Raw genomic sequence first — 13,725 nt, forward strand, 5'->3', positions numbered from 1 at the left:
CACTTTCAACATCCTCCGTTTCCCTTTGTCAATCGCTGCTCTCCTCTTCAAGGTCTTGTAAAACCTACTGTAATCCCGTTTCCTATCACCATCCTCTCCACCTTCCTCAGAAGCTCTGTGATCTAAGGGAGATCATTCCATTTAAGTTCAGCACATGATGCCTTTGATCACACTGTTTCGAGAGCAACTTGAGAGCCTTCCCTTCTCTTTCCATGCTTAATGCTCTCTGCTTTATGTCCTCTAGTGGGTTCTCTGTAGTGAACAGCACTAGCGTGTCTCCGTACGTTTCGACCAAGTAGTTCCATGTGTTCCACTACTGCTCTCCGTTGTGTTTCTAAAAATGAGCCATTAAGTGGACCAAATGACCAAAATAAAAGCTTGGGGCCCCTGAGAACACACTGACACACAATGCACTATTTCCCACTTATCTAAGTTTGGGGTTTCTTGGATTGATCTGTTCCTCCTGCCCGGTGTTTCGACTAGTTAGCCGGCGACTTGCCACCTTACCCAACTTCTTCTCACAATGTGGAGTTCGTCCTCCAGTAGCTTCAAAAGCCTCTCTGCCCAGGATGACTGTTTCCTTCGGAGTTCTTCAAAGCTTTAGTCTTTCCCAGCAGTACTGTCCTGCGTTCAGATCCCAAGAGATGAAGTGCTGGAAGCCATATGACACAGTTTAGGGTTGGGTAAGTAGGCACAAAACAGAAAATGTTTTTGAAACGCTTGCTGCTGTTGAGACTTGAGACAAGTTAATTGACAAAGAACATGTGGCAATATGGTTCTTTATTGACACTAACCATTTAGATAAATGTGGCTATTATTTACCTGTTTCTTTCCATCATCTCCTTTATCTTCTCCAGAAGTTTTACAACTTCCGAGTATTTTCCGCTTTGAGCATATTGCTAAGAACTTGATATTTGTTCTCACATTGTCACCCTCCCTTTCAATCTGCTGCTCAATTGTTATTTATTGTAGGCCATCACCATATGTGAACAGGATGATGGCATGTCTCGAAACCATCTCACTGAAAAGACCCATGTGTTCTTCCACTGCTCTCTTATCAGCTTCTCTTAATGGCTCATCGGTTGGGATTACCAGGAGGAATACGTATGTCACTGGACGGCACAGACAAATGCTATGTTGAATCTCTTCTTTAAACCATTTTGGAGTGGTCACTGTCAGAGCACTGCTCCAGTCTGGTGTTTCGATCACTGTGACCAACATACAGTGTAGCTGGTCGTGCAACTGACTGCTTTGTGCAATTGACTGTTTTTGCCTACATTTCTTTATACCCAGGATGGTATTTCTAGAGGAACTCTTGCCAGAGATTCTGCTGCCAAGAAGCACAATCTTGACTTCTGGTAGTGCTTGGCCTGTCATAGAGAAAGAGAGCAATCTCAGGTTGCCTTTCCAGACATGAGCAATGGCAATATGAAACTTGAGCAAATCATGAACAGTTTTTTCCTGCTTCCTACAAACATTATACTGTATTGCTGGTGTCTATGTCAAAAATACAAAAACATGCGTTGTCTCTCTTTGAAAATGTAGGACTTACCATGACTGGAAGGCATGCAAAAACTTGCCATATTTCCATGATCACTCATAGCCACCAATTTATTCTGGAGTTGAGTTGAAACTGATATCATACTACCAGCTACACCCAGTTTAATTTGGTACAAAGTACAGATATGTCAGTGCCTTCAATGCACAGGTAACAATATAAGCCTAATCAGCATAACAACAGCATATATAATGCTTCAGGCCATTATATAATGCAGACTGTTGTTTCTTAGCTTTCCTCAAATAAGTAATTGTTTGCCATCTTTACACACAAGGTCTGTTGTTAAGCAACAGTAGACGTCACATGACTAAAGACACCAGTACCTGATCTCAATTTGGATTTCTCACCTATTCTTGCCATGGTTATTTATTCTGTTACACCAACAGGTATAATGCATTAAGATGTGGCTGTAATGCATCTTGTCATAAGCATGCATGACCTCTTACAAGTGTCAATAAATAACAGCCACTTTAGTCAGGTGCCAGATGTAACATTTGAACAAATGGGCTCAGAACGAGCCTTTCCTGCAGAGAAAGTTTTATAGAACCTTAATTCTCATAGAAATCAATATCCGTTCTTCTATGACACAGATGGATCCATGATCCCGCTTCAGGAGATCAGTTTCTCCCCAGACAGTAGTTGATTCTACGAAAGTTGATAGTAAAGTTGAATCTGTAAGTAGGGGGGAAATAATGATCAACATCTAACAGACTCTTGAGGAATGTGTTTATTTAGCAAATAAACTCACTGGAGCAATTTAATGATGAGTGAGGGGCTTTAGGGGTGGTTTGTTACTGTATTGAGTTAGAATTTTGTTTTATGGTTTGCCAGCAAACCCAGTGGTAAATATGAATTGGTAAGTTCTACACTCCTTTGATGGACACTACCTGTGATTCCATGTTCACACATTTATAATGACAGCCGAAGACGTGTAAGAATGTAAAGTTTGCATCCCAATAACAGTACTAGAAATCTGAATTCCAATTACATTTTCAGTTTTTAAAAATGTAATTGTTGGATCTGCTGTAGTTGCTTCAGCCATTCTCTGCCCAATGACCTTTGTGAAACAAATTATTACAACTAAAGTCCTTTAGATATCAAACTTTTCTTCACAAATGAAATGTCCATTCTCCTCATAGTCCTCGCGAGTGACCACCATCTCATCAAAGTCTGGGTTTTCTGCCAGGAGCTTGCCTCCTTCCCATGGGTAGGAGATTGGACTACGGACAGAGAAAGGTAACGTGTTCATTTACAAATCGGTGATAAGATTTTACTCCCTAAATAAAAATGTTAAGCCTTGAAAAGTAGTTGCAAACTCTAGAGTTTATTTCTTCTTCAATCTTCTAAATAGACCCTGCCTGTGCACTCACTTGGGTGGCTGCAGCACAGAAACCTGGAAGTCGGTGGGGGTGAGGGAGCGGACCTCTTTGTACACCCGATCTCTGAACCCTGGGAACAATGAGTTACCCCCTGTGAGGACAATGTTCTTGTAGAAGTGGGGCTGCATCTCTATACAAGGAAACAGGAGAGAAAATGACATTTTATTTCATTGACACCTCTTCACCTGCTCAATCTCTTGTATGACTGTGAGTGAAAGTGTGAGGATTGTTCTTTCTCCTACCCTCTGGCATGTTGTTGATGGAGTTGACTAGCGCTTCAGGGATGCCCATCTCATGGATGCCGATGTCTGAGGGGTGAAAGAGCATCTCTGGGACGGCAAACCTCTCATTGGCCAAGCGCAAGATCTGCTCTCCGGTCTTGTATTTCCCTGTGAAGTTCATCTCCTCTCTTGGCTGGGGGAGACACAGAGGATGGTCAGAGAACAACTCCATCCACAACCTCCTTAAATTGTAATGTAAACTCTGCAAAAAAAAAATAAACGTCCCCTTTTCAGGATCCTGTCTTTCAAAGATAATTTGTAAAAATCTAAATAACTTCACAGATCTTCATTGTAATGGGTTTAAACACTGTTTTCCATGCTTGTTCAATGAACCATAAACAATTAATGAACATGCACCTGTGGAACGGTCGTTAACGAACAGCATACAGATGGTAGGCAATTAAGGTCACAGTTATGAAAACTTAGGACACTAAAGAGGCCTTTCTACTGACTCTGAAAAACAACAAAAGAAAGATGCCCAGGGTCCCTGCTCATCTGTGTGAACGTGCCTTAGGCATGCTGCAAGGAGGCATGAGGACTGCAGATGTGGCCAAGGCAATAAATTGCAATGTCCGTACTGTGAGACGCCTAAGACAGCGCTACAGGACGGACAGTTAATCGTCCTCGCAGTGGCAGACCACGTGTAACACCTGCACAGGATCGTAAACATACGAACATCACACCTGCGGGACAGGTACAGGATGGCAACAACAACTGCCCGAGTTACACCAGGAACGCACAAATCATGCACACAACGTCTGGGACCTGTTGGATCGGAGGGTGAGGGCTAGGGCCATTCCCCCCAGAAATGTCTGGGAACTTGCAGGGGCCTTGGTGGAAGAGTGGGGTAACATCTCACAGCAAGAACTGGTGAACTGATCTGGTGCAGTTCATGAGGAGGAGATGCACTGCAGTACTTAATGCAGCTGGTGGCCACACTGACTGTTACTTTTGATTTTGATCCCCTTGGTTCAGGGACACATTATTCAATTTCTGTTAGTCACATGTCTGTGGAACTTGTTCAGTTTATGTCTCAGTTGTTGAATGTTGTTATGTTCATACAAATATTTACACATGTTAAGTTTGCTGAAAATAAACGCAGTTGACAGTGAGAGGGTGTTTGCTGAGTTTAGGTGTAACAATGAACGGAAAGTGGGTTCAAATAAATGCGTGTGAAGAATCCATACCTTGCAAAAGCCCTTCTTGATGGAGCTGAAATCTGGTAGCACATAATCTCTCATCACTGTGTTGTCCTCTCCTTTTAACCTGCAAACAGAGTTGATCACCACCTTTAAATCAACACTCACTCGTCTACTGACATAACTGCTTCAATTAAATAGTAGCCTACAAGTTTGGGGCAGCAGGTTAGAGCGTTGGGCCAGTAACCGAATGGTTGCTGGATCGAATCCCCGAGCTGACAAGGTAAACATCTGTCGTTCTGCCCCTGAACAAGGCAGTTAACCCACTGTTCCCCGGTAGGCCATCGTTGTAAATAAGAATTTGTTCTTAGCTGACTTGCCTAGTTAAATAAAGGTTAAATAAAAAAACAGTCCTTAGAAATGCACATACAGACTTGTGTCTAGTTTAGCAGGCAAGACGATGCTCTAATAAAAATGAAAATGTCCTTACTGTGCTATATCCATGTCCTTGTAGAAATCCTGGGATACATAGCACACATCCTCTTTCACCTGATTGATCACATGGGTCTCATCCATGACATGCAACTGCCTGTTGAGGAAGGACATTCAGCGCAATAAAATTATATCAATTACAATTCTGCACAAACACGTGACATTGGAGAAGCTGTACAAAACTATGAACACAATAGTCAATGCCAGTTTGACATGACAATCTTACCTATATGAAATAATCTCCTTCAAATGATTGGTCAGTAGCTTGCCTCCTACGTTGATCCTACCAGGGGAAACCAAATGAAACTATTGTCAACTAAAAATAGTGCTACATGCTAATAGCTAAGTCCCAAAACCATGTCGCATTAGCTTTAGGGCACAGCACAAATAAATAACACCAAAGGCTACCATATTTCATAAAATATGTATTTTTAAGACATCCATGTGGAGGTTACGGGTTTGGTAAAAGGTGTATATAATACAATTGCAATCTGAAATATTCCAAACTCATTTTGAATCATGTCGTGGCACGTTTTTGAAAATTATAGTTATTTTTGGTAACTTTTTTGCACTGTTAATGTTGAATAGCAATAGTGTTAACCTGCATATCCCATCCTTCATTTTCTTCCCCCTGCAGTAGGGGACTATGTGGGTGAAGGAGAAGCCACTGTCCACCACGATGCAGCACAGCTCCTGGTTGTTCACCTGGAAGTAGCGGTGGGCGCTCAGGGATCCAGCTGAAACAGAGGACATCCGCATTACACAGCCAAATAGGAATACTTTCTACCATTATCACAGCCAGGTCTGTATCATCATAATTTAACTTGCATTGGGTTGAATTTATCATTCAGTAAGATCAAAATATAGATATCTTAGATCTAGCATAGTTACTAATTGAAAACACACAGGCCTTCGGCCACTGGGGAAGTCCTTTACTGAGTACATTGAACTCACCATTAATTCTGAGAGCTGCTTGGAACTGGTATTCCTCAAACAGGATCTCATTCATGGACTCCTGAATGGAGGTGAAGTTGAAGTAGGGCTCTGTGATCACTACACTGGTGTCTGCAAAGTCCACCTGCAGCCATAACATACACATTGCAACTTCTTCCCCACTGTTATCAATCTCTACCCATCTTCAATTCCATAGGGTTACTTACACAACATTTGTGATTCAGCTAATTGTGGAAAATCATTATTCACAACACATTGGATCAACAGCACCTTAAACATTTCCTTTCCAAAGAGGTGATCCCACACTTTTCTTTGGACATCCCAATTAACAAGGTAACCCTGCAACAGAACAGACAATAAAAAGCATTTTAGTCTTTCGGATGCAGTGCCCCTTTTGTCCGCCAAGCCTAGGAATGATTTACTGGCAAGATGCTGTGCAACCCCCTGGACGACACGGCCAGATCACATGCGCACCTTTTGGAAAGGGAGAATGTAGAAAAGTCCTGAGGGATCCTTGATTTCATCCAGTTGGTTGGCGGTAAAAGTCTTCAACCTTGATGTCTTGGAGCGAAACTGACAATTTGGGATAACGCTATGGGAAAAGAGAAACAAGAGCACTCTGCTTGAAATCGAAGAGGTCTGCCGGTTAAAGAGGTAGTTTAGGATTTTACAACTTAATGTTAGATGGTTCCTCATCCTGCAAGTAGTCTATGGGCCAGGATAAACTGTAATCAATGGTTTGGTTTTCTTTACACAGCCACTACAAATGTAACTAACTTTAGATTTGGTCTTTTTATTTTAACTTTAGATTAGTTTTTTGTATGCCCACATGCCCCTATCACTTCAATTGATCTTAACTTGTAGTGGCTTAAGTTAGCTGAAGTTTGCGGTGGCTGTTTAAAGAAAACCGAACCATGCATTACAATTTCTCCTGGCTCGAAAACAACTTTCAGGGTGAGGAACCATCTAAAATCAAGTTGTAAAATCCTGAAATACTAATTTAAAGGTATGATTATTATTGATATTTCCCATTGATTATTGAAGAATATTATAAGTTATAAATGCCCCATGAGCTAGTACGACTGTTTCTCTATTACCCAAATGAAAGGTTTTATTACTCCATTGTTTACAAACAAGAACATAAAGCTTCAAAATATCATGTACATGTCATGAAGTGTCAGTCCTTGCATCTAGCTAGAGAACAGTCTATGAATTTGAGAGGGAGCTCATTTCCCTAGCCCCATCTGTATAGATGGGTTAGCTGACAAATTCAGGAAAAAGATGTACACGCATCAATGGGGCAGAAATCCATGCGTTGTTGTGATTCTGGATGGCCAGATAGCTACCAACAATGACAAACTGCCATGTGGGGAATCGTAAGTGACTGGTTGCAACAACTTTAATCTTGCTGTTGATACCATCCTGTCTTGTTCTGACTGATTTCATGTCAATTCTAATATGGATAAAATCTAGTTAACCAACAAGTAACGATGTATTTGAGAGACAAGTGCTCATTGTATAAATGTATTTATGTTTAATATTAACATTGGAGACGAAATATAGTTTACACGTTGTCAACAATCTAAGCCAATCCCGTCTCTTTTGCCTCAGTTGTTGCTAAACAACCAACCCGTCTATACCAAAACAAGTGACCGAGCTGCCGTTTTGCTGAAAAACGAATCACAGATTGAAGCTTTAACCATCCGATCTGATTATTCCCTTGAAATTGGTCACAATAATATATGCATTTTTTCTATAAAACATCCAACAATAAAAAGCACAACTATATGTTTATCCAGTTATATTTGTTAGCTAGCATCATAGCTTGTAACGTTAATGTTACCTGACTTTTTCGTGGCTGTATCCAATTTTGGCCGAATAAGCTCCGTTATCAAGAACTAAAGTGGTCATTTTCTGTAACTTGGAAGACTTTACCAGGGCCACTTAAACTGTAGTTCAATAAACAATCAAACTACAGTAGCTAGCTACAAAGCTGAGCAAATAACGAATTTATCGTGCGATCTTCTAGCGTGCTTCTTTCTGGCCAATCATAGCTCAAGAAATGTGTCCTTCCAATAGTTAGGCCGGGAGGAAGCGTGTTTTATAACATTAGTTCCGGACCTGTACCAACAAACATTGGCATTTATTCGCATCTTGAAAATCACAATCCACAAAGTTCCAACAGTGTAAAATATACGCCTACAAGGTCCTCCACAATAACATGATCAAACGGGGGTATGCAACCTTTATTGTAATAAAATTTGGTAAAAAACTCAGTTGCATACATTTCAGAAATGGCAGGTATTTTTTATCATTATTTTCATAGCATCAGTACATTAATTTTGCTTAACGTCTCACCCAAAATATGAATGGCCAATGCCTCCACAAAATGTACCAAACACATTAAATCATTTTTGTAACCATACATTTAATCAAATTCTATCCCATTGAAAAATTCAACAGGCATTACGACATCTTTGGAAAATGACAAAATAGCATTTCTATGTGTCTGAATAATGATTGATTTCAGAAAAATTAAGTTCAGTCTTTCACAATTAATTTGATGAGAATTCAAAAACAGAAATTATTTATAAAATCTATTGAGATATTCAGAAAACCTGTAGACTCACTTCAAGTTTTCATTAGTTCCACTCACTCATATAGGCTCCATATTTAAACTAATCAACACAATGCAATGTCTGAACTCTGAACTAGGTTTTGGGTGAGGTTACTGATAGTAAGGGCGGTAGCGGGACTGGTCTGGGTGCTGGGGAGGACCAGGCATCTGGCCATGGGGTGGGGGCCCCTGCATGCGGGGCGGGTGAGTGCCCCTGGGGGCTGGCCACATCCCTGGGCTCAGTGCTCCTGGCTGGTTAAAGGGCGGGCTGAGAGTGCCCCGATCCTGCTGCATGGAGCTTGGATTGTAGTGGTGGGGAGGGGGCGTGTTAACAGGAGGACCACCGTGTTGGGGCAGGGGGCCTGGGGGAGGTGGGTGGTTCATGTAGGGAGGCATCTGGCCCATGATGTGTCTGGGTAGTGGGGTGATAGGAGGCAGGCCTGAGGACATGGGAGGGACCTGGTTGTAGACCAGGTGCTGCATAGGGTGGTTGAGGGTGGGTGGTGGCTGAGGGGGTGGGCCGTAGTGCTGCTGCTGGGGTGGGAGGGCCATCAGGTGGTGGGGCTGGCCAGGGTAGTCTCCCTGATGGGGGTGGGGAGGGGGCATGCCCTGGGCAGGCTGGGGAAGGGGCGAGTCCCCAGAGTCATCCTGAATGGGCACAGTGATGAGGTTGCTGTGCTTGCGAGTAGTCAACGTGGCAATGTGGAACGTCTCCTGACCCAGTGGGGGGCGATGGAGACCAGAGGGGCCCAGTTCAGAGGAGGGGGTTGACGGCGAGGCGGGAGGGGGCTGGCCATAGGGATCGTGTCCCTGTAGCTGTGGCGGTATGAGGGGGTGTCCTTTGGCCAGGTGGGGCAGTGGTAACCGACGGTGGTGGTCAGGTGGCTCTGAGGCCAGTTGTGGATGCAAGGGCTCTAGGCGTGGTAGGATGCCCCCTCCTGCAGCCTTGGCTGCCCTCATGTGTCGGTGGTTGACATGGGCCTGTAGGTCGCGCTGGGACAAGTAGGTGCGCTTGCAGCCCGGAACGATGCTGCACATGTAGAGGAGGCCCCGCAGGCACTGCTCGACCCGCTGGACCGGATCTGTGCAGCTGTATAGGGTGAGACTAATCTCAGGGGTTTAGTAAGGGAAGTGGAGCCAGCGACAACACACGCATTACATCAACACATGCTTTGAGAATTAACAGAGAGACTAGACTGTGCACTCACAATGTGAGGGAGATGGCTCACAACAGTTCATGACTAATTTAACTTGTACAGTATAATCGAAGGCAAAGGTTTGAGAGGCAATTTACCCTGGACACATCTTTTCCATCTTCTTCTCATGGAGCAGGGCACAATCATAGCAAAATACATGCTTGCAGGGAATCTGTGGAAGAGGATCAATGTTATCACACATGAGCGCCAAGTGTCAAGCACAGGAGGCTGTTGAGGGGAGGACGGATCATATTTATGGCTGGAACAGAGTCAACAGTCATTACCACAAGCCTGTCCTCCCCAATTAAGGTGCCACCAACCTACTGTGGTGTCAAGGCATAAAAATGAATGAATAAAGAGTGTGGATTATAGTTACTTGCAGAAATATTCCTAGTGAGGGAAGGAGGCATAAACTTACCATGCGTCCATAGAGCTTTATGGGAAGGCCACATATCTCACAGAAATGAACTGGCGTGACGTCCTTTTCGCCAACCAGATTCAGCTGAAGAGACAAAACTAATATTTTCACATTTAGCTGTCTCTGAAGGAATACACACAATATGCAGCCTGCAACATCATGATAGTGTTATTTTGGGTCGCAACAAATTAGAGGAGTAACCGTGATTTAGAAGAAAAATAGAGAATGGACACTTACTTTGTAGTCCCAGAACAGGGGCTGAGGGAACCTCCTCTGGTTGCCTAACGCATCTCCAGACTTGCGCTCAAATCTATCTTCCTGCTTGAACCCAAAGCCCTCTAGAACATTAAGGAATACAACTGGGATGAATGGCAATTCTGGATGTGCTTCTCTCTCCAAGCCACCATCATGCTTACCTTCATCATTAGACTGGGTTTTGGAGGGGAGTCTGCTTAAGGGTCTCTGTGAGTGGTTAACAGCCTTGCTTCTGACTGGCTGCTTGGATAGCAGCTTAATGGGGATCCGTCTGCGTACATCAGGACTCCCAAGAATGCCTGAACCATCAGTGCCTTGTAGATCAGTGTCTAAAAATAATAATCATATGTTAATAGCCATAGCTAGTTCAATGTGCACATTTATCTTTTTCAACTTGTTGGCTGTAACTGTTAAAACTAATGCTTGGGTCATAGATTATTATCCTCTAAGGTCTCTGCTTGGGCTAGTGTCAGTGGTCACAAAACATGCTTATATCCTGCCTGTCTAGTTTGCTAATTGTTTGCATGCTAACTTCAACGGGTTACTGTTGCATAGTGGTGTTACATGGGCTATTGGGATGCATTTTTTGTGGGATATGTATAGACCCTTACCTAACTACCAATATCAACTACAACAATATAATATGTATACAGCTAGCTAGCCAACGTTGGCCATAAGCATATAGCTACTATAGCTCGCTAGCCAACTGAAAATAATGCGAGCTAAGCAGTGCTAGCCCTCAAAGGCCTTGAGCCCAATACCGTTTCCTGTCTGTGTTTTCGGCTCTAGCTACCTACAGGAAACACTGCATAATAATAAAAGCCACTGCAACACAAAATGTATTATATGTACACCATACAAAATAGAACAAATGGATGTACACATAGAAACTCCTCACCATTTTGGTACATTATCAAATTATTGATGCATTGCAGTATGGGAACGGATTGTTCTTCTTCTTTACATTTGTATTGGCCGATCGCAACCAACTGAAAGGCGCATACAGCGCCACCAACTGTACTGGAGTGTGAGGCCAGTCGCAGCCTTCCTAGTCATCTACTGTAGTTCTCTTATCTGGCCGTGTGTTTCTGCCTACTGTTCCGGAGTGTGAATTCATTACACGATGTGACACAAAAAGGAAAAGGGACTGGGAAAAGGGAAGAAAAATTGCCCCACCGTCTAACCTGGGGCGGCAGGTTAGTTGAATATTGTTTTTATTTACTTTTTTGCTCTTTGGCACACCAGTATTTCTACTTGCACATCATCATCTGCACATCTATCACTACAGTGTTAATTTGCTAAATTGTATTTACTTCGCTACTATTGGCCTATTTATTGCCTTACCTCCTTACTCCATTTGCACACACTGTATATAGATTTACTATTGTGCTATAAACTGAACATTTGTTTATCCCATGTGTAACTCTGTGTTGTTGTTTTTTGTCGCACTGCTTTGCTTTATCTTGGCCAGGTCGCAGTTGTAAATGAGAACTTGTTCTCAACTGGCCTATCTGGTTAAATAAAGGTGAAAAAAGGTTAGAGCATTGATCGAATCCCTGAGCTGACAAGGTAAAAATATGTCGTTCTGCCCCTGAACAACGCATTTAACCCACAGTTCCTCGGTAGGCCGTCATTGTAAATAAGAATTTGTTCTTAACTGACTTGCCTAGTTAAATAAAGAATACATTTTTTTTTAACTACACCCTCACCACTATTCTATCTCATCCAAAACCAGGCCAACTCTTCTGCAGTAAAATCTCATACACCCAAGTACTTTTCTGCAGCTGCCACCACATCATCTATTTTTATGTGATATACGTTCCATTTCCGCGGTAAAGTTGATAACCATGGCTATGAATGCTAACTATTGGCCTTGGCTTATTCACAAGGAGCCTCTTAGGATCCCTCGCCCTGGACCCATCTCCCTCTACTACTCTCTTCAGTGCCTCAGCATACGACACCTTCTGTACTACTCTGATCCTGGCAATCTCAACCTGCCTTTTTTTAAACTGGACACTATGGATCTCCAGCACCATGTGTACCCCTACAGTTACAAAAGCTGAAGAACATATGCACATCCAGGTACTTTCCGCAGGTGCTGGAGTTGTAGGCAAACTCATCGGAAACAGAAAGGAAAACGCTGCTCATGCTCCCAGGTGATATTTATTTATAACAATGTTTCGACACTTAGGTCTTCATCAGGTATCAATGGTATATGATGGATACCTGATGAAGACCTAAGGGTCGAAATGTTGTCATAAATAAATATCACCTGGGAGCATGAGCAGCAGTGTGCGGTGTTTTCCGTTCTGTTTACCCCTACAGTTAACACACACATCTTTTTCAACAGATACTACACATTCCTTTGTCTCATGCCCTCCTGCACACTTCTCACATCTAGAAATCTCCTTCCTACACACTGCTGCAACATGATCATAAGCTTGGCACCTAAAACACCTTAATGGGTTCGGGACAAAAGCTCTCACGGGATAAATGACATCCTAACCTGACTTTGTCGGGTAAAGACTGCATCAAAACCAGGGTTTGGAACCCAAAATATTTTCCAATAGTTTTGTTCTAAACAGAACCATCTTTTTTTTTGTTCCACTGTTCCCACCAGCGAAGTAAAATTCTGAAACGGTTCAAACCTCCCAAAAAATAACGTTCCTTTCTGTTCCCTTTTAAACTTCAGAAATATATACTGTATATATTTTTTACATTTAGCTCGACATTACATTTCTTCACCAATGGATAGAGCAGTGGACCGTGCAAGCTATGTACATGCATTGGACAGACAAGTGTAGTGTAGGGTGCGACATACGACTGAAATTTTGAAGGTGAGGATGGCAGTGGGCATGAAGCGCTGGGCATATTGTTGTTATGACATGCATTACCTGAATTAAGACCACAGAATGATACCTACGGAGGAGCGGCTTCCATGAAGGCACTTTGAATGTCTTTTGAACATCAGAGAGCCTTAGCCTAACTAACTCAGGAGACTGAAAATATTCGGCATGGGTCCTCAGTTCCTCAAAAGGGTCTACAGCTGCACTATCGAGAGCATCCTGATTTCATAGCTGAACCATTTACATATCTGTTCAATCTAACCTTGGAATGCAATGAAATTCTGATCTGGAAATCAGCATTTGTCCAACCACTTTTAAAAGGGGGAGATCCAACTCTTTTAAATAATTATAGGCCAATCTCAAAGCTGTCACCCCTGGTGAAAATACTTGAAACCCTTGTGAGTGAACAGCTAAAAGAGTTTTTATTTACTAACTCTATTTTATCAATGTACCAATCGGGCTTCAGGAAGAAGCATAGCACAATTACAGCAGCCATGAAGGTTTTAAATGATATCACTGAAGCCCTTGACAAAAAACAGCACTGTCTCTCACTTTTTATTGATGTCTCTAATGTCAGGACCCGGTGAGAG

At 42.6% G+C, this 13,725-nt stretch overlaps 2 protein-coding genes across 3 annotated transcripts; both read right to left on the reverse strand.

Moving 5' to 3' along the window:
• Window positions 1-2,267: 2,267 nt before the first annotated feature.
• actr6 (actin related protein 6) lies at window positions 2,268-7,875 on the reverse strand. The gene is made up of 11 exons (XM_055933818.1): window positions 7,647-7,875; window positions 6,278-6,395; window positions 6,074-6,142; window positions 5,804-5,927; window positions 5,451-5,586; window positions 5,076-5,132; window positions 4,848-4,946; window positions 4,406-4,484; window positions 3,180-3,351; window positions 2,929-3,067; window positions 2,268-2,778 (listed from the first exon to the last, which is right to left on the reverse strand). The coding sequence occupies exons 1-11, from the start codon at window positions 7,712-7,714 to the stop codon at window positions 2,649-2,651; spliced, it is 1,191 nt and encodes a 396-aa protein (XP_055789793.1). The 5' UTR covers window positions 7,715-7,875; the 3' UTR covers window positions 2,268-2,648.
• A 159-nt stretch (window positions 7,876-8,034) lies between these two features.
• Window positions 8,035-11,290, reverse strand: LOC129862308 (E3 ubiquitin-protein ligase Hakai-like). 2 transcript variants are annotated; one of them, XM_055933817.1, is made up of 6 exons: window positions 11,188-11,290; window positions 10,451-10,618; window positions 10,272-10,372; window positions 10,035-10,118; window positions 9,715-9,788; window positions 8,035-9,525 (listed from the first exon to the last, which is right to left on the reverse strand). In XM_055933817.1, the coding sequence occupies exons 1-6, from the start codon at window positions 11,198-11,200 to the stop codon at window positions 8,532-8,534; spliced, it is 1,434 nt and encodes a 477-aa protein (XP_055789792.1). In that variant the 5' UTR covers window positions 11,201-11,290; the 3' UTR covers window positions 8,035-8,531. The 2 variants fall into 2 exon arrangements, with proteins under 2 accessions (XP_055789792.1, XP_055789791.1); XM_055933816.1 differs by having other exon boundaries at window positions 10,272-10,618.
• Between the last annotated feature and the right edge of the window lie 2,435 nt (window positions 11,291-13,725).

The sequence above is a fragment of the Salvelinus fontinalis genome, chromosome 9 (genome assembly GCF_029448725.1).
Source record: "Salvelinus fontinalis isolate EN_2023a chromosome 9, ASM2944872v1, whole genome shotgun sequence".
In the NCBI taxonomy this organism is placed as follows: domain Eukaryota; kingdom Metazoa; phylum Chordata; class Actinopteri; order Salmoniformes; family Salmonidae; genus Salvelinus; species Salvelinus fontinalis.

What these genes read in the sequence shown, in the direction of transcription:
- actr6 (XM_055933818.1), bottom strand. Translation starts at nt 7,714, where the DNA reads ATGACCACTTTAGTTCTTGATAACGGAGCTTATTCGGCCAAAATTGGA. An exon ending in TACAGCCACGAAAAAGTCAG is followed by an intron (nt 6,396 to 7,646) that starts GTAACATTAACG and finishes CTTTTCCCATAG; the next exon opens with CGTTATCCCAAATTGTCAGT. An exon ending in ATGAAGGATGGGATATGCAG is followed by an intron (nt 5,133 to 5,450) that starts GTTAACACTATT and finishes TTCCCCTGGTAG; the next exon opens with GATCAACGTAGGAGGCAAGC.
- LOC129862308 (XM_055933816.1), bottom strand. An exon ending in CCCTGTTCTGGGACTACAAA is followed by an intron (nt 10,119 to 10,271) that starts GTAAGTGTCCAT and finishes TTGTCTCTTCAG; the next exon opens with CTGAATCTGGTTGGCGAAAA. An exon ending in TAAAGCTCTATGGACGCATG is followed by an intron (nt 9,789 to 10,034) that starts GTAAGTTTATGC and finishes CCTCTTCCACAG; the next exon opens with ATTCCCTGCAAGCATGTATT.